Source organism: Lingula anatina, chromosome 3 (genome assembly GCF_051362555.1).
Source record: "Lingula anatina isolate TDL-2025a chromosome 3, LinAna3.0, whole genome shotgun sequence".
Classification (NCBI taxonomy): Eukaryota; Metazoa; Brachiopoda; class Lingulata; order Lingulida; family Lingulidae; genus Lingula; species Lingula anatina.
In genome coordinates, this window is record NC_141769.1 from 1,327,924 (window position 1) to 1,352,784 (window position 24,861).

The following is a 24,861-nucleotide window of genomic DNA, read 5'->3' on the forward strand; positions in this document are numbered from 1 at the left end:
TGACCTGGATATTTTGTCCAGAAAAATTCAGTCTCAAACTGTGCGAGTATAAACAGTACACTCCACTAGATGTCAGCACCTGCTAGGAACATAAATCCACTACCAGGTGTCAGCACTTGACATCCAACCTGACTGTAGCCTGGTGAGTGATAAACGGTCAATTGCCAATAAGCCTGTTATCAACCATCCCTTTTAAGACAATTTATGGTGTTTTAACAAAAAAGACGTTAATTGCTCCCATATTATTTGAAGTTCTGCTACTGTTGAAATAAAAACAACTGCTGTAGAGTCTGTTGGGAATGAGACAGAATGTCCCTTGGGTTTTTCATCAAATTATATTTCTTTGGGGAGAAGTTGTAAAAGCAAAATAATTAAGTTTTCAGTTTCTTTTGTTTATTATCAGGAAAATATTTTGCTTTTTTGCATTATCAATTTTTACATTCTTTAGCATCATTTTGCTTTCCATCAATTTTTAATAAGTTGAAAACATCACAAAATCTTTTCATTTGCAATATGCTTCTGCACTGTTTGACATAAAGTCACTTCATGATCACTAAGACTTAAGTATAATCTACCTTAATACTGAATCATTATCTATTTCTATTAGGCTCCATATTATGAAGCACAGATAGCCTTGCTGCTACAAGTTATAGGATAATTTAGCATATAAGGTTTCCACTGAGCACCTTGTTATCATAGGCTTACCTTACTCCCTTCTGTAATGTTTGTAATTAAGTACAAATCTGCAGGCTGACATCTTTCAGCATGATGTTAGATGAGAGTCAGATTATATGGCCAAAGGTCAAGACTGACCATATACTATGGAGTATACTATATGGGAAAATAGGGACCTCTCGTGGTCCAAAAAATCAACATTTTCACCAGTTTTTTAATGAAGGATTTGGTGGTCTGAGGGTTCTATAGTGAACATTCAGACCAATAGACCTGCCTACTATTGAACCTTCGGACAATTGCTGCGGCCCCAGGAGAATTAACAGATTACAAACAAAATATATTTCATATTCTTCTTTATACCAGATATCATGCAAATGTCTGACTTGCACAAAAGAAAATCATTGTATATTTGAAGTAACAAGTGATTTTTTAAATGGATTTTCTAAATATGTCTGACAAGATGAAAAGGAAATATTAGAATTTATGCACATACATCTACCAATTTCACCATACCCACCACAGACTCTCACAAAAAAAGAGCAATATCCTTTTAATGTCTGCAAACACAGAACTTCTCTGATTTCAACTCTAGAAGGTCGGTTTGGAAAGTTTATGTGACGTGCCCTTTCCATAAACTACACACAGTTTGTACAAAGCTGTGTCTAAGTGGGCCCGTAGGCACCTTCCTCTATGCTCAGTTGTGTTTATGAGCAGATTAAGACAAGTGAATTTCTCATACATCACCTTGCTTATTGCCTACAAACCAAAACCCTTCTTCCGCCATATTGGAAAAAGAGATTTGGTTCATACTTGGTGAACCAAAATGTTTATTTCCAATAAAACCTTGATAACTGTTATCACACTTATGAAATATTTATCTCTAAATAATGTCTATCTGTCCTATTTATCAATCCCAGAGGAATCCAGCCCCCTTTTCTGCCAATGATATCAAAATTTAAATCAATCGCATCCAAATAAATAGAACTGCTTTATAATATCTTGCTGTTGTCAAATCAACAGTTTCTTATAAATCTTCCACCTTTTATCACTAGTGACTGAAATATTATTTTGTTGCTTCTTCTACTCTAAATCTATTTCTGATGCAACAGAGATCATCACAAATCACTGGAAAATGACATTGTAATTGCTCATCGTATTCAACGAGATCTTATTCCTAGAGAAAATTGCTGAATTAAGAAATCACTTGGGGACAATTAAGCAAATTCTGAATCAAATTATGCTCTTATAGATACTGATGTCTGGTCCTTTCAGTTCCTTTCAATCAAATATTTTCCTGAGAGGACAATTTTAGGGAATTCAAGTTATGGACATAACACTAGTGTGTGGAAAGACAAAAAAATATATGATATCAAAACATTATATAAGACAGCACTCTCAAAACAAACATCACACAAACCAGTTGACAGCTTTTAATTCTGCTTTTAAAACAACCTTGTGTGCTGTTTAAAATAAAACTTAATATTAAGTCTCCACAAAACATTGTTATTTACCTAAGTTTCCTGGCGCATTCAGATCATTCAAGTTGTTAGGATGTCCTAACGGATCCCTCGCTTGATACTGACTTCCCCTGTATCCATTGTCCACTTCTCCCTCAGACGAGCTGAGAGATCCTCGCCTTGTGTCCTGTTGAGAACGGCTCCTCGGTACTGGACGAGGCCGATCATTATTGGCAGCCATGTTTTCTAGAGAAGTTTTCTATTTCTTCATAATGCTCAGTAGCCTCTGTGGTGTAGAAGGCGTCAAGTCAGTCATGCCGACCTGGGTGGTGGGATCTCTGAAACAGTAAACAGAGCACGTGACCTGATGAATGTGCGGCGCGGGGTGTGGAGGGACCTAGCAACCGCGCAATCGGTTAAAAATGTGTGCAATGCTATCATTCATCTTGAGTAACTCACGGACTCGCGTTTACCATTTAACGCTCAATTATGGGCCCCATTTAATGAGAAGCCTTTTGAAAATAAACACATCAAAAAATACCGACTGAAACATCAATTCCAAAATCAATTGATTGCTGACCGAACTACACCTTGATAAAATTTCATTTATTTTCATACGGTTGTTGTTCATTTTTCTCTATCAATCTTGGCATATAGATATGACACTTTTGCAGATTTTTTACAGTAGCCAGCAAGATAATATGACAACCTCTTAGAACAAAGCAAATCAAAATTACACCAGCAGAACTTTTTATGTACTTTTTGAAACGGATCTGCCAAATTTTGAGAAATGTAGTGTCAGTGCAGTATGTGCTTGCTTTTCAATTGACTGTGACAACTGGAGCTTTTGTTGCAGCCAAAAAGTTGGACGCCACCACTGGAACAAAGACCCTTTCAAACCATATCACCATCACCATATCAGTGTTCTGGACATTTCTAAATCTTTCATTATTGACCAGCCACCTTTATCACAAAAGTTTAAGTCCAAACAAAACAGATTTTTTTAAAACTCAGATATTAACCATTTCCACATTTCAGAGAATTTCAGAAGAGTCTGTGCCACTAAATACAGGAAAAACAATTCAACCACAAAAATATGCATACCTTATAAAACATCAAAAATTAATTTTTGCATCTAAAATAATATTCACTTAGACTGATTTTTCTGTCAAGATAATTTAAATCAGATTTGCAAAAGCAACTTTTGTTCCATCTTCTTAAATAAAATCTTTATAAAACATACCTGTGCAGTTATCTCTCTCAGTTTTCTCCTAACAAGTTACAAGTAAAAGAGATTGCTATTGGCATCATAACCTCTGTACTTACTACATAGATATGGGCATTTCTCCCCAATGTGTTCAATATGGCTTATAACAACTAAATAAAGACACTATTTCCATCACTGCTCTAAAACAGAGCACTAAATCCATGGGACTTCTCAGCCACTACAATGTTTATGGTACCTTCAGCATAGTAAAGTTTGCTATCTGAGCTTGAATATTAATCTCAAGGAGCTGCCACTACATCTGTCTTAAACTAAATGAACATTCAGCTTATCAGATGTCTTTAATATTCCTCTGTTAGACGTGTAATGACCACTTGGTGTTATCTTGATGTTGGTGGATGATAAGACAAATACTGGGGTTACTATTGTAACACTAGCAGTGGTGTGGATGGACACTCAGGGAAATTTACTTGTTGTTGCAGGTAGTTTTGTTCATAAATTCAAAGTGAAAAACTGTGGTCAGTAGTAAAATAAAAGACCAAATTAATATTAATCTCCAAATATTATATATTTTTTCATGAATCATGACTGTGCCAAAAAGATGTTTAATTCTGTACTCAAACTGTTACCGTATATGTTGCTATTTAAGGCATTTCCCTTATAATTTCCTCATAAAAAACAACAGAATAGGTTCTAATTTCATACACCAACTCATTAACTTTTTGCTTTCCTTAACATGTCCTAGGTTCGCCCACCTGACCTCAGGGGCTATTAATGGTCAACTGATACACCTGTAATGACCAATAATACACCTGATGATTCAGTAGGAGAAAACGAACAGAAAAACAAGCCCGTTACCCTGCCTTACTCCAAATGAACCAATCACTGGTAAATCTGGATAAGATTATGGCTTAAATGGTGTCAGGTTTACTTCTCTCCTAAATCACTCTGATGACTAATAATTCTGAATGCCACCAATTTAAAAATTCGATGTTTTTTTAATGGACTTAGGAATCTCCACGGCAAAATTAATCATCTTCGAACAAACCTGTATTAATATAACAAAAAAATTATGAAAAGAGTTTATATATATATAAACTGCTATTCTTCAGATGTGAATCCTTGTGCTCTTTTTTTGCATCAACAACCATGACAAAACAAAGGATTGAAAATAAAAACTAACAACTGGTGAGTCTCCTGTCTACATTTTCTACACAATCTCTGATCAGAACAATTTTCTGATCCATTTGACATGAAGAACAGCATCCAAGAAGAAATGGGGTTTAAATCATAACCAGATATCCACCATGGGCTAGTTTCCTTTATATAGCCGCCCTAGTGTCAGTTTTTAAAATGTGTGGTTGTTCACTTCCTGAAGTCTCTTTTTTAATATTTCCTATGTAACTGAACTACATTACAAACAGTCTAGAATTTAACTGAAGCTTGAACTTTTTAGTTTTAATTTTGTTAATTCATGGTTAATTTCTAATCACATCAATAGAATATTAATGATAAATCATTGATAAAATACTACTGACATTACTTCTGTAATTGAATTTTTTAAAAATGTTTGGAACTGCAGGTTGTGTAGACAGAGCAATGTTTTGACTGACCAAATGACCCAACCCACCCAGAGGTCAAGCTGCAGGTCAAACCAGTGACAATGGTCATCAATCAGAACCCCTGGACAGCCCTGGACACTGACCATTACAACAATAGACAACTCTGGACACTGACCATTTCAACAATAGACTGGACACATTTTGGGAAGTCTATCAAAGTATCATCCATCAACAAGTGACATTAACTGCTTAATAATGAAGTCTGAATTGGTAGCTTTAATCCAATAATAATAAACAAATACAGCCATTATTGTGATTTTATTTCAAAGCGATAAATAATCTATTTGCAGGAGATTTTAAACTGTTCTGTATTTCTATGAAAATAGCATTTTCCAAATTTATTTTTTAATATTTTTTAAATTTCAATAAATATACTTCAAATATCCAGAGCTAGTTTTTGTGTTACTGCAATCTGAAACATTGAGGAATCAAATTATCAGATTCAGATGAAGTAAAAAAAAAAACACATAGAAAATAACCTTGAGCAGTTTCTTTGGTGTTGGTTATTTACCCAATTCAAACTTCAGATTCTAATCTTATTAATTCAGCGTTGAAACAGGCATTGCAATCATTTTTTTTTTCCATTTACATTTCCCATTGTTTTTTTTCTAATAATGTTTCTCTGTTGTTTTCTTTTTCTTCTTCTCTTCAGATATTCAATGCACCTACAAACCTGCCAAAACATCCCCACAGAAAACTTACAAGGAAAAGCAATGGTTTCACTCTTCGTTAAAATGTCTAAAACACCTGCACGCTTGGCTCCTTCTGCCAAAATGTCTACCTTTGACTTTTTCCTGATTTCTTTTCCGCATGCAACTTTTCCTATCTGTCAATTTTCATCAAAAAATATATAAGCCCCCATTAGTCAATTGCAATTTGATTAAGCTCCTATAAGTCAATTATCTCGCGTATAAAAAAACATAGCTTTCTACGCATTTTTATGCTGCACTTTTCACACTGCGTGGCTCTGCAACTGGTACCAATGTCAGGCTTAATTTTGGTTTGTAATTGGACAGCTAAACTACAACCTTCAATTTCGGACACATGCAACATCCAGAACAAATGCTTAATGTCATTCTTGAATGCACAGCACTAATTCTTATGAGAACATTTTATTCTGGTAAATTATGATATTGTAAAATATAGTTTGGTGCTGTTTGACATGTAAATTGCATGACATAAGTTCCTTGCCAAAATTTTGTTTTTTAAACTGAAATTTAAGTCCGCTCTGTAACCAAATCATTTTGTAAATCAAGTGATCATTCTTTATTAGTGCTCATGTTTCAATGTCAATGAGGTCAAACTCATTCAATATCGTAAATAGCCTTAAAATTTTTGTTTCAGCTAAATTACTAATTTCTTTAACCAAATCATTTATCCCTTGGTTCAATTTGCTGAAATACTTTAAATTTCAATGCAAAAACTAAAATTACAGAAAGTCTTCTACTCTGGTCCACCACAGCAACTGCCCTAATCTTCAAGACCATAAAACCCACTCGTCCAGACCTATCATGTTGCCGCGGCAACCACTACTAACAGGTTCTCCTGCCCAGTTGTACACAGGTTAGGGACCTTATTTTCCACCTCAATACAATCTAAACTGATAACACTTCCCTCAAGGCAAACCTCAGGACTTTTAAATCATTTTGATAAACATATTAATTTACATTTTTACTATTTTATGGAGTGTGTCCAATAACCCTAAAATCAAATTTGTACAAGTTTTATTTTCTTTTGAAAAATAATCAAAGGGCATGATTATTATGACAGTTTGTGTTAAAATTTTGAATATGGAATATTTAATCTTTAAAGTCTTCAAAAATGTTTGATCAAAGATGTCTTATTCTTAGAAAAAAAAACATTGTAATCAATTCATGAAATAAAATTTAACATTCACAATGGTGATGGCTGGAAAGTAATAAGGTTGCCTTAGTTGAGTTTATGTATCATTTTACCAATTCCAACATCATTTAAATATACTTACGCTGAACTGTTGAAAGAAAGAAAACGTCCACAACTGACTTAAGTCTGGCTCTCAATAAACTGGGGAAACACAGGGGCTGGAGAATTACTTAACAAATACTCTTCAAAGATGAAAGATTTTGAAAATCACTGCAACATTTAAGCACTTGGTAATGTGGATACTTCAAGAACGAAAGACAGGAGGAATTCAGAGGAAGAATTTCAAGGAAGAATTTTTTTATGCTGGATAAGCACATTTGTTAAAATCAATTTGTATACTTTCTCCCTTTGTTTGTTTGCTTGTCAGGACCATGTCAGACGCATACTTCTTGGGCAGAAAAAATATATGAGGAGCCAAAAAAAGTAGTCTGAGGGAAATTGAAAATCAATTTAGCAGTAAACCCCTAATTCTATTAGGGCCCCTTATGGTTTTCTGTCAAACACAATAAATTCCCACTTTTTAAAAACACACAGAGGTGTATCAATGTTATTGAAACAGGTGAATCCCATGCTTTTAATTTATTGGTAATAATATATCAATCATATATTTAGAAACTGAAATTCATTTTAAAGCAAGTACCTTCATAAATAGTAAAAACACAGAAAATCCCTCTTGTTCATTGTGTAGAATATTTGGCAGTGATAATGTATCACACTCTATTGGCTTTCATCAGGAAGATGGACCCTTTTAATGAAATATAAATACTAAGGTTTTAACTCCAGTGTTAATTCAGCTGATATTATGAGGCCCAAAATCACAAACCCATCCTGTCTACATAGTTATGTCAGGTGGAATTTGTTATTACGCCATGTTTCCATATAAGCCGCATCGTCACATCTCATTGCTAGGGCCTTTTAAAAGTTTTATCCTTCATGGTATTTTATGGTATTTTAAGAAAATTGGCCAAAGCTGCCAACTGAAATCAGATCTCAATTTGTACCCCTGGAAATGTTATACTTTTCTGAAAACATTCCTCCATTTTCAAGCCACACTTTTTATTAGCTCATTGTCCGGCTGACCTCTAGTAACTGGTTGTTGGTTTGTGTTCTGGTGTTGGAAGATGTAAACTCTAATTCCTGGGGGGAAAACTCAAAGTAGGCCAAGAAATTCTGCAGTACTGTTAGTATGTGTGTAAAACATGCAGACTTTCAGTCAAGCTGCACTAACTTGGATAGACATATTACCAAAACAATGGGGTAAATAACCAAAGCAAATTTCAGAAGCATTTCAAAACATCCGACATAAGCGTAAAGATTTGCTGGAATATAAGGCCATGTTTGTTTCCATACAGTATGTGCTTTTCTGAGATGGCAGACTATGTGCCAAAATAATGGTGTTATAATGAGTGGTCCTTTCTTTTCTAGAGCTCAATGTGAAGATCACAAACTGCTCATTATCTTAAAACATTTCATTGCATACTTACTGGTATTTTATTGATCAGCTTTTTTTAAATTCTAAATTACTTTTCCCCTCAAAAAATTAATAAATAAAAACAATTTATAATTAATTAATAATTTATAATCAAAAGACCCCCAGGAAAACACTAATTATTCACAAACATATTGCATTACACAATTCTTATCCAATTTCTACAAAATGAACGAGATGCACATCATGGCCACACTACACCTCACGAGACTGGGAGTTCTGACCAATGGGAGGAGACCGCCGTGTCCAGTTACGTCAGAATTTATTTTGCAAGTTGCTCCAAAAGCCAGAACATTGTTACTGATCCGTAATGCTGAAACGTGATTCCCACCAACAACCGTTAAAAAAACAGTTAAAGATTTTAGAAAGGATATCTATCCGGCCTGTGGTTTACTTTGGGCTGTTTGGGAGACTGATCTGCTAGACTGAGTAAGCAAACCTAATACAACTTCATTAAAAAACTTAGAGATAAAAATTGGGTTTCCTGGCTGGACTTCTTGTGAAGGCTTTTAGTCAAACCTAGAAGGAATGCCACAATCAGAATGTGTTTACTAACTACTGCATTATCCTGTTGTTATTTTGCACTGTAAAAGAGTCTGACTTGTTCATTTTGAGTATATATTTCAAAAGGAAATGGCTTTAGCCTGTGGTAAGAGCAGTCATACTCATCACCCGATTGGGTGAAAAGTCAAGTTCCATCATTTTGCCCTAATACTAAACCTTACCTTTGAATGTTTACACAACTTTATCCACAGAAATCTTGTTCTTTTTTCTCATGTAGTGACAGTTGACAGATTGACACCCAAATTTTCTCTTCTTTTTTTCTCCTGCTGTCTAAATTTCCTTCAACGTCAATTCTTCCCCTTCATTCAGAGGGTATTCTGAAAATAAATAAGAGGGAGAGCCATGAAAATCATGAAATTTGAGACTAATGCCACTTGAAATGGTTGCTTTAGCCCACACCTGAGGCAGGCTCCTGTCCTTACCCTAAAATAATACATCTTTTGGGTAATCTTATTGCTGGTATTGGTCACGGAGGGGGGTGGGGTGTGCTAATCTCCCCCTTAGATAACACAGGTGGACACTTGGTGCAGTTTAACATGTAAAAAGTTATCAATATTTATAAATATTATCCATTTTGACAAGATTAAAAATCATTATTGTACTGCAGCTGGTTTTGCTATAGTTTGAGCAGGCTAGTAAAATGTTTCTTTCTTTGCTAAAATATTGTGTAAATAATTCTGATGGATTTCTTTCTCTGGTAGAACCTAAAAAAGTTTATAATTGATGTGAAAATTTACCAAATAATATACAAAATTTACATGGGCCTGGCTAGTAAAAAAAACTTGGGTAGTAAACAAAACAAGCATACTCTGATATGTGTAAGATTATTATTCATAATGAAAAAAAATGTAAAACGTTTCAATTTCTACACTAACTGAAAACGTATCTGTCAAATTATTATTCATAATGAAAAAAAATGTAAAACCATTCAATTTCTACACTAACTGAAAACGTATCTGTCAAAGGAAAACAAGTTCAATTTTCAGTAGTAAACATGTATAATTCTCAACATAGACACTACAATTTGTTTGGGCTTTACTTAACTGGTAATATGAGAGATTTGTTTCAGGGTGAAAAGGTACAGTGCCTCAGAGTCTCATTATAAAAATTACTTTGAAAATGACTGCTAAAGCAAATGTCCCTTTTAATAATCCACCACATTAAAACATACATGTGGGTGGCACTGAAATTGGGGCATATTTATTTTAAAATACACTGTTTCAATAGCTGCATTACAAGCTGAAGTGAACTAATTTCCCCTTGCAGTGCTGACTGCATTTCTGGATAACTTTTCCACTTCTTTCAAATAAAACCCAAAATAAAACTCCTTTCAATTTTTTTTTTTCACCCTGAATCCATGTATCATATATCTTAACCTGGCAAAAATGCAGAACCTTGTACTAAACAGAATAGGGATTTTTTTTGAAATACCTCTGGCTATTTTACCAGCAAAAGAAACAAAGATGGCTGCATTCCTGTACAAATCCCTGTCCAGTCCAGTTACATGCTTCCTTTTCTACCTCATCATTGTTTACAGTAAAAACAACGGTTCACTGCACTAAATTACAACCTCTGCAATTCTTTAGTAATTTTTAAGAGTCAATCAAAAACATCTTAAACTTTCCCCTATGACTGAAAACTTAAAATAAGTGCACAGCTATGGATTGTTTTGACAGCACAAAAATGTCTATAAAATCCCCAAAATATGTCCTGCACTAATTTTTAATAGACTTCCTTTTCAACAGTACACTAAATATTTCCTTATTAATGAGTGATGTTATATGAGGTAAAAATATTCTTTTAACATCTTAATTTGTTTCCCAAAAGTTTTAAAGTTTATGATTCACTGGCAATGTGAGAGGATCACTGATCAATAGCCTAACAGAGTATCAAATGGCAGTTCCCAGATGAGATGATTTCAAATTAATCTAATGTCTCTATCTCAATTTACATAACATTTACATGGCTGTGTCTTCTTGTATACAACTCAAATAAGTGAACAAGTTAGTCTGTTTAGTTTTCCCAATATGTATTAATTTTAAGAGTTGTTAATAAGCCCTCCATTTTACATCTCTCTAAATTGCATTCATAATAAATAACGCAGGCCTCCCATGTTTAACTTAGAAATCCACCAGTAGTTTTACAGCAAAACTTCATAATCCTTGCAAAAAATTTCTCTTAAACTCAAAAAGCCCCAAACTCACCATAATCTGGTCTGATGGATTGAAGAACACTATATAGGCTTAAAATCTTTCTCCTAACACAGTGTAATCCTCCTTATAGCAACTCTACATATTGGATATGAATATAATATGTTAACCTAAAATATTTCCTCCAAGTATACCTTCCTTCCTCCAGTTACTCTCTCCAGTGGTGTGAATGTCATCCACAAAGCTCACAATATCACCACTACTCCTACCTAACACATAAATATTTCTCGTCTTCTTCACCAACTTGCTCCACTGGTCTGGGCCAACGACTACTGTAAATTCCACAATGTGACCGCATAACCTGTGAACAGCTTAGAGAACCTACCTCTCACCAAGCCAGTCAAAGTGGAGTTAAATATTTGCCAAACACTTGAGACAAAAGCAGAAACTTCCCCCTGGAAGGTGCAGCAGGCCTGTTAGCACAAGATTTGTCACCAGGAGGTTTCTCCCTTGCTGACTTGCTGAATGCATTTAAAAAAGTGCCACAATACATGAAGTGGTACCTTGAACTTCTACAGTCTATTTCCTATTGTCTTTAACACTAGGTTATGAGTTGCCCTGTTGATTTTCCTGCTGTCTTCAGGTTTTAAGTTGTACGAAGTGCGGATACTGTACTAGAGCAATGCTGCCTATTGAGTTCATAGAAAATATACCGAACTCGATGAAGCAGTACCTTGCAACTTCCACTATTTATCTCCTATTGTTGGCTGTACTGTCTTGTACACTGGGTTATGTCTTACCCAGAACTCTCTTCTGTCTTCAAGCTTATTGCTACACTGAGTACAGAAACAGTTACCATAGCTGTGTTGTCTGAGTTGACTGGATGAAGTAAGAACAGGAAGTCACGTGGAGTTTGTTTAGGTGGGATAAGAAGGAAACTCTCGAGTTCATCTTCACACCAGGTGGCCCTGTTTACCTTGATCAAATACAGAGTAATATCTGAAGACTAGGACTGTTTTGTTCTAGTGTGTTTAGATAGTTGGTGTGTGTTGTTACTGGCACCTTCAGTTTTTGTTTCTCCAGAAGACAGAATAAGAGAAAAATCATCTTTTGATCACTGTGCTAGTAAAGCTAATGTAGTATTGTAGCCAAATAACTGAGCTGTACAATGTGACTAGGTGGTCCAGCAAAAATGCCCCCTATGCTACTGCCACACCTTGATACTAGATATGAAACATTTAAAACATGATTTCTCTCAAAAGCAACAATGAGGAATTTGCATTTAAAATATCAAAACTGATTTCCACCCTATTCCCATAGATATACCATCGATCTACGTGAATCGACCTAATTCTAAAGGGTCTCTCACTGAGTGCAATCAGTTTAACTAAATGACATGCTTCCTCTTATTTTCAACATAGTCGTATTATCTCCAGCTTTTCTGCATTGCACTTAAGGACTGGTTAATCTGCTTAGAGAGTCTATCTGGGTCGATCTAGGTAAACTGATGGTGTCTGTGGGAATGGGGCCTAACACAACATACAGATACAATCTTCATGCTCTAGACAAGTTTAGTCATCTTTTTTGTATCTACTAAATCAAACCACAAAGATTTCACACAGAATTCAATTTACTATGTAATCACTATGCCTAATTAATTGATTTTCTTTCCATAACCATAGTTTTCTCCTGAAATCAGTAGTTCATCAAAGGAATCCTCAATTCCATACATGTAACTTAACAGAACCCCCATTCTGATATCAAAATTAACTTGCCCTTCAGTCAATCTATATCTATGCCTTTCTTTGTGAGGCTGACAAAAAAGGAAGACTTAACATAGCAATTGTTATTTTTATCTACAGATTTTCTGATGTCTGGCAAATCTGTTAACATGGAATTCAAGCAACATATTTATCAATCATTTTCATATACCAAGCAACATTCACCACCTCCTCCTAAATAATGGGGTTTAAAAATATATAACGGAAAAACAGTTTCCTTTTCATGGCACCTAGTTGTCATGACATTGCATAAGGTTAGGCCAGTCTGTCATCACCACATGGCAAGCACATGTTCTTCATGCCTTTCTCTCTCTCTCTCTCTCTGTACAGATATCACATGTACTTCTTCTTGACACTGCGTACTGGTTAAGAAAAACTGATAAAAACTTCGATGAAAACTGTGGAGAATTGTCAGTTTGTCATTGTAGAAAATGGGCAGAAAAACAAACAGAAAATTTAGAAAAGAGATCCCCAAAATTTTGACTACCAATTTTCTGTCCTTATCTATCTCATTTTCATTTCTCAAAAAATAAAAGAGAAAGAGAGAGAGAAGGGTGGGGTTTAAGCTCAAGTCACTGTCAATATTACAATTACAGAGAAACATTTTCAATTTCAGGCAATTACAATCATATAGAAACATTTTCTACATTTATATAGAGTCATTAACCCCCCCCCCTTCCCGTCAGCATTTGTTCTTAACTTATTAAGTATAAATTATTATTTTTATTATTATTATCATTATTATTATTTATAAATTATTTCCATCTGTATTTGTTGAAGACATTTTCACCTTTCCTAAACTCACACAATACACTCAGTTGTGTCAAAACTTGTTCAAGAGACTGCTCTTAGCATGAGCCCCCTACTCTCATAAAAGTTAACATGGGCGGGTGTGCTGGTTTCTATCACAGGATAATTGGAGAATAAACCCCAAGTTAGAGTGATCAATCAGTGTTGTAAAGCCATTAGTCAAATTCACCACTGGAATCTCAAAATAGGAACGCTTTTTGTACACGCCTCTCTTTACAACTGGTGGACCAGACGCCTCAGTTAAACATGTACAGAGTGAAAATGATGCTCCCTCTTCACTGACACAGGCTAATTTTTTAGTCTAACTAGCAAAAATAGTATTTATTTACTTAGCAGAATATAAAATTTTTACAACATAGGTCATGGACTTTTGAAAATATGCATTGAAAATTATTGAAATAAAAAGCTAATATCTGCTTTTATATAAAAACAAATGTGAGGCAATAAAGATCTATATCATAATACATACTGTTAATTTACTTATCAGAAATTTACTATCAGCAAGGGACTATTACATAAAGAATGACACTTTTACTGTAATAATATCTTAACCACCCTTTAATTATATCTTTAAATAAGATAAAAACAGCAATTATTTCCATACCAAAACAGCAATATGATGAAAATTATCTCAGGGTACCCAATTTTCATACCTGATAGACAAAAGAAATGTCACTTATATTTACACAACCTAAAATCTTTCTGAATCCAAAGTCCAGAAATCTCCACTTAACATTAATTGGATGTGTATTGTTCAACAACGCTGAAATCTCTGTTTTAAATCTCTGTAACTTCAGACAAATGAAAAATTAAATTGGTCTGTACTTCTGTGACAAATTACAGTGCCGGATAAAACACAAAAACATTCTCCAGACTGTGAAACAAATATACATGGAATACAGACAGTGGCAGTCCAGAAAGGGCACCAGGGCAAAATGATTTTTTGTCACCCTGGAAAAGTATCCAGAATATTTGACTCTGATAAAAATAATCCTTTTTTCATAGAAATCACAGATATTTCATAATTGCAATTTCTATTATAAAACAAATAATATCCCAGGCTTGCTTTTCCTAAGTGAAGTATAATCTCATCTTCTACAGAACAAAAGTGTCTCCCAGTTGGTCATTGGAAGCCATCATTAGTACTGTACAAAATATCTGATTTATATATTCATGCACAATACTTAGAGTTCTGTTTTGATAATTAATTTTCTCACTTTCAAATCAGTGCCTAGAATTATGCAAATAACAGAGCAACAGGGAAGATTATTATCAATTAAGCCATCTGATTGTTCTTAGTGATAAGGAATGTAATCAATTGGAGATATACAGCTTAAGGGCCACATGAACTGTTAGGAGCCAGAACAATGAATAATCAATTAGTCTTCTTGATGATAAGGCATACAGTGTGTGTGTGGCTAGGATTACACAGCTTTGGGGCCATGGTACTTAACTTTGAAGAGACTTGACTGGCTGTTTACTGAGTGTTTGTGGAACAGCTGTGGTCAATCTCAAGCCTTGTTTAAGACCAGGAGAGAGACAAGTAAATACCAACCAATTGTTCTTCAGTCCAACACAATAGGGGCAGATTTACACCAGTATTTGTTCCCTAAATTCCAGATGTCTGTGACTTATCTCACCTCCAATGTTCAGTTGTGTGGGAGTCTCCCTGTTATGTAATACAGTTAAGGACTTGTTCATGGGTTTGTTTGTCTGCCAAGAAAGCTGACCAACATGCTATGTACCCCCTCCTCTCTCTCTCTCCCTCCCTCCATCTCTCTCTCAGTCTCTTTTTCACTTTCTCTCATTCTACATTTCTTTCTCTCGTTTTAGTCAAAGAAGAGTTTGGAATGATATTTATCTTACATTTTGTATTAGACTGTTGGCCACTTAAACTTAGGACTCTTTGCCATCAAGTTCTGCATCTTTTACTCTTTTTTAACAACTTTAGTGTATAATCTCTACCTCAGGGTTTCTTTTAACATCAACTAATGTAGTTGAAACTTAACTAAAGCTCACTCTTTTTAAGAGCAACTGTCAAAGAATTACTCTGCTTTATGTCAGTCCATCAGTGAAGTTCTGCACTTAACTTTCTTGTCCCTAAAGAAGCATAGAGATGTTGTTCTAGTTTCCATGGTCTTGTTTTCACACTAGTCTAATCTAAGAACAACTTAACACACTGCAAGAACCAAGCATGGAAATGTAGATAAAATTTAAGGTCCTTGTACCCACTCACCTTACCAGACAAAGTCCAACAACTCGGATCACAGTGAAAGTAGTAATCCAGAAAAAGCATTCACACTAAAGTCCTAAATTTCCAAATGGACTGATCTTCAGCTTTTCTGGCACTTATGTCTGCAGGCTCCTTTGCCTTCTGCCCAAGTCTTTCTGAAATACCCTCTTAAATTGAACCTGCACTTTTGAGTCAGTCTGTAAGTTGTGGGCTTACTCTATTTGTCACTTAGTTCCATCCTCAGCACTAAGATTTTAAAATTAAATTTCTATTTGGTAACAATTAATACCCAACTTGATGACTGACTGCCTCTGAATCCTTCATCTGGGATTGTCCAAGCTGTCTGCTTCAGCCTCAGGAAGAGTTCATCTTTAAGACCATATGGGAATGGCCAAAAAAACACACTTTTGTTTTTACCACATGGATGGCATAAAATATATCTCATAACCCCATTTGATAATTGAATAAAGTACAAAGGATGTTGCAGGCTATGATTTATAGAGAGATCAATGACATTAGTTGGTGTTGAGTCAAGATAAAAGCAACCACATCCCCCTCCTGAGGGAGTTGGAATGACCTGACCTTTTCATTCCAAGGTCAGAGGTCACCCAGTAATCCCTCCTGCCATTACCTCTGTAAACAGAACACTGGAGACCAAATGAGTAACAATGTCCATGTTTGGGTCACTTGGGTCACTAATCCTTGGTCAATAAAACTGAAATGGACACACACTGACCAATGCGTTGAACAAAAGATGGAGAAAGTGGAAAGTTATGGGATTAAATTAAAGATTACCTAACACAACTTTACCCCTAAGTGAAAGACATTATTCCATTCTCTTCTCAGTTAATTTGGAAAAGTTTTGACTTTAATTATTCAATTGGGTTTCAATCCTTTCCTTTGAGAGCTTTGTGGGTTTCTATTCTAAACACAAGTGGTCTATGGTGGCATTATAATTAACCAAACAGAAACAGATTAGCCAGCTTCAATAAATGTGCATTATAAAAGAGATCCCTAACTGCTCTGAGTTTCTATCAATATTGAAACTTAAACAGCTGCATTTTGTACACATCTGTAGGATACAACTTTGTTATATTAAAATTAATGGAGCTGCTTTTGGTCTTAATCTGAGAAAACTTTCATTATAATGATTCAGTTTTTGGATAACCTTTTATGTGAACTCAAAGCAAAACTGATGTTTCTAAAAAATTGAAACAAACTAAGGTTTTTGTGCAAAAAATAATAAATAAACTGTCACTTCAGATTTCAAGAATACATTTGATAACTTTTACTCAAGAGTCACAATCAGTTAAATGTCAGTAGGCAAAAAATACTGAAGAATCTTTGACAAAAATTAATATGAAAATGGCAAAAGAATCTCATCATTGTAGTAGTATTTCCTGATAGTAAACATGACAAGTTGCAAACTTCAAACAAACAGATAAAAGCATCCATCTCTCAGCCAGGCCTGCCTACAGGTGAACCCTTCTTAAAAATCTCTTTGATGTCAAAATAAATATTTTGCACTCTTGCATATGTCCTATTTACAGTAGGCATACAGGGCTGGCTTCCTCCAATGAATCATGAGTCAAAAGCCGAAGGAGCCATGTTTTCTCAGCAATAAAACGCAAATAAAAGTCACGGGACATCTTCTCTGGTGTCCCCTGCAATGTGTTTCCACTCGGCTGACTCAGCGCTGAGGAACGAGCAGTGAAAGTGAGGGGATGCTATGTCAGAATACAAATATTTATGTAACCTTTCTACATGTGTATTCTATTAAGAAAATATCTATCATTATTAAAATAATTTTTATACATCCATAAATCAAGAAAAGTGTATCTACATTTCAGGTAACCAATACTGAAATGCAAGTGTTAAAACGACACTTTACCATTATCATTTTCATCTCTTTTTATAAATTTTTTTAAATATTTTATTGTATATCTACTTTTGTACATTCATTTCTTTCAGTGGTAAAGAAGAAACTGCAATATTTATATTTAACATATTATTCCAATTTTTGCAATTTTCTTAAAAAAAAATATCAGTTCTTATGTCAGACCATTTCTTATCTAATCTTTTCAGATCAATTTTGTGAGGGAGGAAAAGGGTGGACTTCCAAATTTCTTCCGGTTACCAATGAGAGGCACGCCTGAAAAAATGCTTAAAGTTAAGTTAAGTGGGCCTTCCAACCATAGAGTCCTTAGATCCGACCCAAGTGCAGTCAACCACTTAAAACCATGCTCATTACCAAGGGGCTGGGATTTTTAATGAGGTGTCAAAATTCATAACTTTTTTTATGTGTCCCGCTGAGATGGGGGCGTACAGTAAGACATGTGCTGCTTGTGTTTCAATCATTTCAGCTACGGTCAACCAAGTTACTGCCCTTTCAACTTGTGACACTGGGAGAATTAACTGAGGACAATTTGTAAACACAATTTTCCTTTGACTTGATATTGAGCTTGTAAAACACAGAAGAGAATGGAATTACAGAAAATAATTTGTGAAAGCACATCTTTTACCAAAGACGGACAGCTTTGCAATTTAAATTTATTTTTCATTAAAGCATGTATTACATGTATTTATTTTTACTGACATCGGAAGTGTATCAAAGAAATTATTTTTGTCATGAAAACTGCATTACAATAAACTATGCCCAATTTTCAAAAAACAACAATAAACCCATAAAGAAAGTCTAACTGTTGACAAAACGCTGCAGTTTTGCAGATGTTGGGGGAAGGCGGAAGTGTCACAAACAGCTCTAAAGCACAAATTTTTTAAGATCAAAAAGATTTACTAATGAGGTGCAACAGTTTTCACAAATATTTCTTTTTTCTACTGAAATGACTTTGCATGTTTTTAATATGATAAATAGATGGTAGGGGGTTTCAAAGTAAAATTCTGGCCAAAGAGAAATGAAAAGAGCTTAAGTTTATAAGCACTCTACTGAAAGCGTTTTATAGACTTTCGATTAGTATTCTATTATTGTTGCACTATGTACTTTGTTATTAAAACACACTGGGCTGATTAATAATAAAATTAAAATACCCATCATTAGTAGTAGATGTCTGTACTGTTCAACATGCAAATATCATTTCCAATTTTGCCCAAACCATCTCCCATGAAAAAGAGTGAGAGAGAAAGAAATCCACAGATCCAAAAAGCAAGATGTCCATGGATGTGAAACACGATAGAAACCAACAAAGAAGTCTTGAACCTTTTGTAAATAGTTTAGATTTAAGTACATAAGCAAATAAAATATTTTTGTGACTTGGTATGTGGAAGAAGGCTTGGCTGCATGTTGAATATATGCATTCATAGGAAAAGGGGGGAGTTGACTATCAAGTGCTTTGCCCACTTCAACAGCTATTTTGAATTTCTATAAAAGTTTCCTAAAATATGAGTCAGTTGTTGATCAATTCAAAGCGGAAATACACATGAATCATAATCTCTATAATCTTCTCGTAGTACGTACAAAAAGGATAACGCTGTATCTTCAAAGGTACAGTATCGCAGGCGTTACGATGTGCAAACATGATTGGTCAACAAATGACTAACTTTTATCAAACGACAAGTGCGCTAGAATGCTGGTTGGTCAGAATCAATTTCTGGATAATGGGATAATCATGAGATGCAACTTCTGCATTGTCAGTATATTTGTTGTGGTTTAATTTTTTTCTGTAAATAATGTTATCTTATTGAATACATGTGTCTTAAAATTAATACCACTGAAACCATAAATTTAACAGCTTCATTCTTATGCTTATTTTCAATTCATAATATGCTTCCTTAGGTACACAGTAAAAATAATGCTATTTAAAATTGGCATATTCTTGGTCATTTTATCCCAGTGGTACATTCCACCATTTCTTTATCTCTGAATACTTATTTCAAACTTAATGAGTATAAAACACTTTATCACGCAGAAAAAAAGATCCTTGTGATAACCTCAAACTTACTCGACTTCAATCATCAGTATTTCCCAGTGAAAACCTCAAAAAGCATGTTAAACGCAATTCTCCTGCAGTATTATATTTCCAGAAACTATTTTGCTTGACATTATCTTTAACAAAATATCTCCTCTCTGAGCAGCAGACTGTGCCAGATCTTGTTCCTTTCTGAATTCTTCGGGCAGGTTCGGGACATACTGTTAATGGTCAGACTAAGATTATGACAGGATCGGCAGCTGGGGGAAGAAATTATTACCATGCCTAACAAAACTCAAAAGAACTCCACAGAAAAAATAACTGTGTGAACTCATCCATGATCATATCTGAACTGTTCACCTGGTAGCCCTGTTGGTGTTGATGTAGGTACATGTTATTGTCCAAAAATATACAACTTGGAGATCCTCACACTGCCTTGCTTTCCCTCCTTGCCAGACAGCACAGCTACAGTGTGAGCGTGTATATTCTACCGAGGAATTTTATCTCAAAAGGCCTCTTGTACCTCCTTGATTCTACACATATTATGGTTAAGTTCCAATATCTTTCATAATTTATTTACTTATATATGACAGACAGGCAAACAGAAGACAGACCGGTGGGCAAGCGAGTCAAACAAACAAACAGACAGACAGCCAAGCAGACCTTCACACCTGGTTTTAATTTTATCTCTAAATTTAGGATATAATAACTAAAAGGTTTTTCATTACTTCTTTAATATTTTTTCTCAATCATAATTTATCTCTGTACCATGTTTGCAGTGATCCAAGACTGTCTATCACTTTGTTGGTACAGAAGAGGAACAGATGCTCCTCACTGGGTTGTTATCCCATTCATCCCCTGATATCAAAGACCAAAGCTTTTAAAGATGCGAACCTTCAAGCTGAACTCTTGTGTGAGGTTCCATCAACCCCTCTGATAAATGTTAATAAATGATTGTTATGTTATTTCTTCCACTGTTTAATTTCACATATGTTTGAAACATTTTTTTTAATTTAAATGTTTTATTATAGAACATTTCCCCCACAAATAATAGTTATTGTCTTTGTTTAAAACAACCCAAATGCACAAATTTTTTTTTTTTTTTATTGACACAATACTTCACAAAAGCAAATGCACAAATTAATTAATTAGTTATTTCTTCCAGTGTCTAATATCAGAGATGTTCAAAACATCCTTTTTTATGGCAGCAATTTATTTTTCATATGAGAATTACCCCCCCCCCCCCCCCCAAAAAAAAAAAAAAATCACAATTATTCCCTTTGCCTATTAAAACAAGCCAAATGCACAACTTAATACTTCATTTCCTGCAATCTATGTATTTTCCATGTTTGGGATCTGAATATGTATATGCATTTAGATTATGTCACACATTCAGTCGCGGACCATAGAGATATCAGTTTTACACAAAATCAGGCATTTGTTTCAAGTCGGCTAAGTGACATATCAACAGTTTCTTGCCATCTGTGTCTTTCCCTGTTCCAGATTAAGGTATTTATAAATGGATTAAGTCACAAATGCATTCTCAGACTATAGAGGTATCACTTTAAAACAAATGCAGGCATTTTGAAAATGGAAAATTTGATATTGCTGGATGTGAGGATATTCCCAAGCTTTCTGCCTGACTAAATATCTGATGAAGCGGAGGACGTGAACTTCCTTCAGACAAAGCACGGTCACATTTGCCAGGCACAAGCCGATTTCATGGCAAAAATATGATGAAAATTAAACTAAAGTTTCAAATTTAGGCATTTTTATATTTATAGAAAGAATTAGTTTTTTAAAAAGGGTTTAAAATCAGATATTGTTACATTTTTTTCTTCGTCAAAAGCAAATTGCTCATTTGTATTAAATTCACACTCTCAGTACCATGGTTCGCAACCTAAAGACATAAAAGTTTAGTCTACCAGTGATTTAACCCAAAAGTAAATTATAAGGAAAGTATTTTAATTAAGAAACAGATGATCCTGTGGCATCCTTTTAAGTTCTGTTAGGCTAATAAGTATTAATAATATTTAATTAAAACCTCTATTAAGACCCAATACCTGGTAGACAGGTATAGCTGGGGGGCACTTGTTCTCATACCTGTAATCTGGTGTGAACAGGAAATACCCATGTTAATGATGAGCTGAGTTATGGTTGGTTGGATAAATATCCTCGCCCTCCGCCTCTCCCCCTCCGCCCCTCAAATCTACAGAACAATTCGCCATGATTGGGAGATACCTGTACTCTGTACCCTCTACCACAGTCCACCAGAGTGATGACATTAATTCTGTGCAAAACTCTGTGCTGGACAGTACAGAAATGACCATGGATTTAGCCACAGAAATCTATGAATATCTGGTGAAAAACCAATCTCCATCCCCTGCAGAGGGTACTCACTCGCTGTGGTTGCAATTACATTGGGTCAGCTTATCTCAGAATAGATATACCATACATTTTTTCATCTATATTGCCTCTCTAATTTTACAGATTCTCTGTATAAGCTCAAGGTGGTCCTAAACCTCTATTTGACAGTAGTCTTATGTATCCCACACAGGTAGAAACAGCAGGTTCTCTACTTATGCAGGTATACCAGAGAGGGGCGTGGCACAGGTACAAGTTACACAAATACCTATTATGCTAGTCAGTGCCATAGCTGTTCTCTTTGAAAAGAACATCTCTCTAATGTCAAATCTCCACCTTTTCACTGCTAATATTTTCCTACCATTTTAACTATCATATAACCTTATGGTTATATTAATTTGACATGAGCAGAAATAAACATGTTGATTAAATATTTGTCATCATAACTGTCTGTCATCTACGCGTGTGCATACTTAAATAATAACCCTTCCCTCCATTAAAATATTAATAAATATTGATTTCAAAGCCAACAACTGATTTCAGATTTTGAAATTCTTACCTTTTACTAATTCCTTATTTCAAACTGACCACCAAATGTGACACATTTAGCAAGTGATTCAGCTCAGCAGATAATTCCTTAAAATCCTTAAAATTCTTGGTTAAACTTACTGCTAAAACCAAGTTCACTGACAACCTACCTCAAGCCAAGTGTTGTAAATTAAATCTCAATCTGTCAGGTACCTCCAGTTAAAGGTGGGACCATACCAGTTGCGGAACAGTAATGGGATTTCATATTACTTGCTTGCTCTAATTGAAGAGTTAGTAGGGCAGTGTTAGAGATAGACAGTGTAAGGGTAATGTTCCAAGTCAGTAGGATTGCTGCAAAACATGCAATTTTCTCTTTAAATGTTTTTTTTTTTTTTTTTTTTTTTGGTAATTGTGCTGGACAACTGCATAGTTGTAATGGGGAAATAGTGATAAAATGCGCAAAATTATAATCTTTCAAGAAAGTATATAAGATAACAGAGAGAATGCAGTGTATGAAGACTAAAATCAATGAAAATTTTATGTTGAGTATTTCATTTCAACAGCTTGTAACATGAAGTTTTGTCTTTTTATTGTAACAGTAAGAGTGCAATTTTCTTTGTCATCAAGGATGCAACATATGTCATATTTATTGTATTTATCATTACATTTTTTAAAAATTCTTTTCATTGTAAATACCTGTCACGTGGTTGTTAATTATTTTCTATAAGTGTAATACTTAGAAAGTAAAAGGTGTTTCCTCTTATACTAAAGAACAAATCGGCTTAACACAAACACCTTTTACTCAGCATAAACAGAACTTTGAATGCCCTGTTTAACAGCTGAAAAAACAATGCAAAAGTATTTGGTAATTATGTCACAATTACTCCTAATAATAAACAGTAGGAAACTCCACCCGCCCTTGGCAATTGCAGCACCATCATGTTACATAAGATGACACAGGTGGCTGAAGGTATCCAATGAGCCGTGGTCAGACTCACTGAACTGGTCATCAGTCTATCAACAGTAGAATGAGTTCACAATTAAAAATATGAAAATCACTTATCAAAAGAAAAAAAACTTCAATTGGAAAGGATTGACGACCCTAGGTTTTTACATTAATTTAAAAGTATAAATGTGTTTCTTCTCCGTTGTCAGCTGGGAACTTTGTTTGATGGGTCCTAGATGTCTGGTATAAAAAAGCCTTTAAACAAAATGCAGAGGCATTAAACTTTTCCAAAAACTACATACCTGGTTGAAAGATCAAAGGTGTTAAAGCCCCCCTAACCTTAACTTGACACAGGGCAAGGTCTGGCTTATATAATGTGGAAGCAAATAAAAAGCTTGCTGACAGAATCACAACAGTTAACTGATTGTGGTCATCAATTCTTAACTTTATGACTTGGGCATATGATGACACTGCAAACAACTGAATTCAAGTCAGCAGTTTTTTTTTAATTCATTACATTTCATTTTTTATTTTTTCAGGAAACAGGATATGTTTTTCTAATGAGTAATTAAATAATGTACGGTAAAACTGTGTTTTTATAATGCGTAAGTTAAGAGTCAGTGATAAAAATGTGAAAGTTTGAAACAATGCCCAAATTGCAAATATAAAGCTGGGAGATAAAAAGAGAACATTCAGCCATCCTTATTTTGACTAAAGTAAAACTTCAACATCAGCTGCTGTTTTGTTTCACTTCTTTATGCTGAAGTTTGAAAACTTGAACCCAAAGATGAACATGTTTCTTAATTTTGCTATCACACCTCTCTTCTATTTGTTGTTTATGTATTTTCATTAAAAAACAACCAAATTATGAGAGACAGCTTGGATCATCACTTATCTCAAAGCATCTTTCCTCATAGCTATATGTTAAAAAAATATTTTTCTATCTACCACTGCTTTCTTTTAATAAAAACCCACATATGGTTTAAAAATGACATATCTACTTTTTAAAAAAAGTAATACATAAGACAGCCAATTTAGCACATGTTTGTTTCTCTCCATCTATAAAACCTCTGGATGGGAATTATTATCTGATTTTCTACAGGTTACACTAGGCTATAATTCTACACCTTTCAGAGTCAGTCTCACAGCGGGCGTGGCTACACCTCTGCTGGAGACTGAAGTTTTAGCT

At 34.6% G+C, this 24,861-nt stretch overlaps 1 protein-coding gene and 1 long non-coding RNA gene across 11 annotated transcripts in view; one reads left to right on the forward strand and one right to left on the reverse strand.

Annotated features, from left to right (window-relative positions):
• The window catches only part of LOC106175388 (teneurin-m), a 92,003-nt gene that overhangs the window by 51,747 nt on the left and 15,395 nt on the right, over nucleotides 1-24,861 (reverse strand). For 2 of the 10 annotated variants that reach the window (XM_024075219.2, XM_024075218.2), the window contains exons 1-3: nucleotides 15,912-16,261; nucleotides 9,096-9,251; nucleotides 2,187-2,470 (exon numbers count right to left, since the gene is read on the reverse strand). In XM_024075219.2, coding sequence (XP_023930987.2) covers nucleotides 2,187-2,373 — 187 coding nt within the window. In that variant the 5' untranslated portion in view covers nucleotides 2,374-2,470; nucleotides 9,096-9,251; nucleotides 15,912-16,261. Of the gene's footprint in view, nucleotides 1-2,186; nucleotides 2,471-3,375; nucleotides 3,394-3,458; nucleotides 3,644-9,095; nucleotides 9,252-11,138; nucleotides 11,161-11,817; nucleotides 11,967-15,911; nucleotides 16,262-24,861 lie in introns of those variants that run through there. The other 8 variants (XM_087007378.1, XM_024075216.2, XM_013557354.3 and 5 more) reach the window with 7 other exon arrangements.
• Nucleotides 4,102-5,222, forward strand: LOC147762770 (uncharacterized). The gene is made up of 3 exons (XR_015333308.1): nucleotides 4,102-4,245; nucleotides 4,470-4,545; nucleotides 4,940-5,222. It is a non-coding gene; the product is annotated as an uncharacterized LOC147762770 (long non-coding RNA).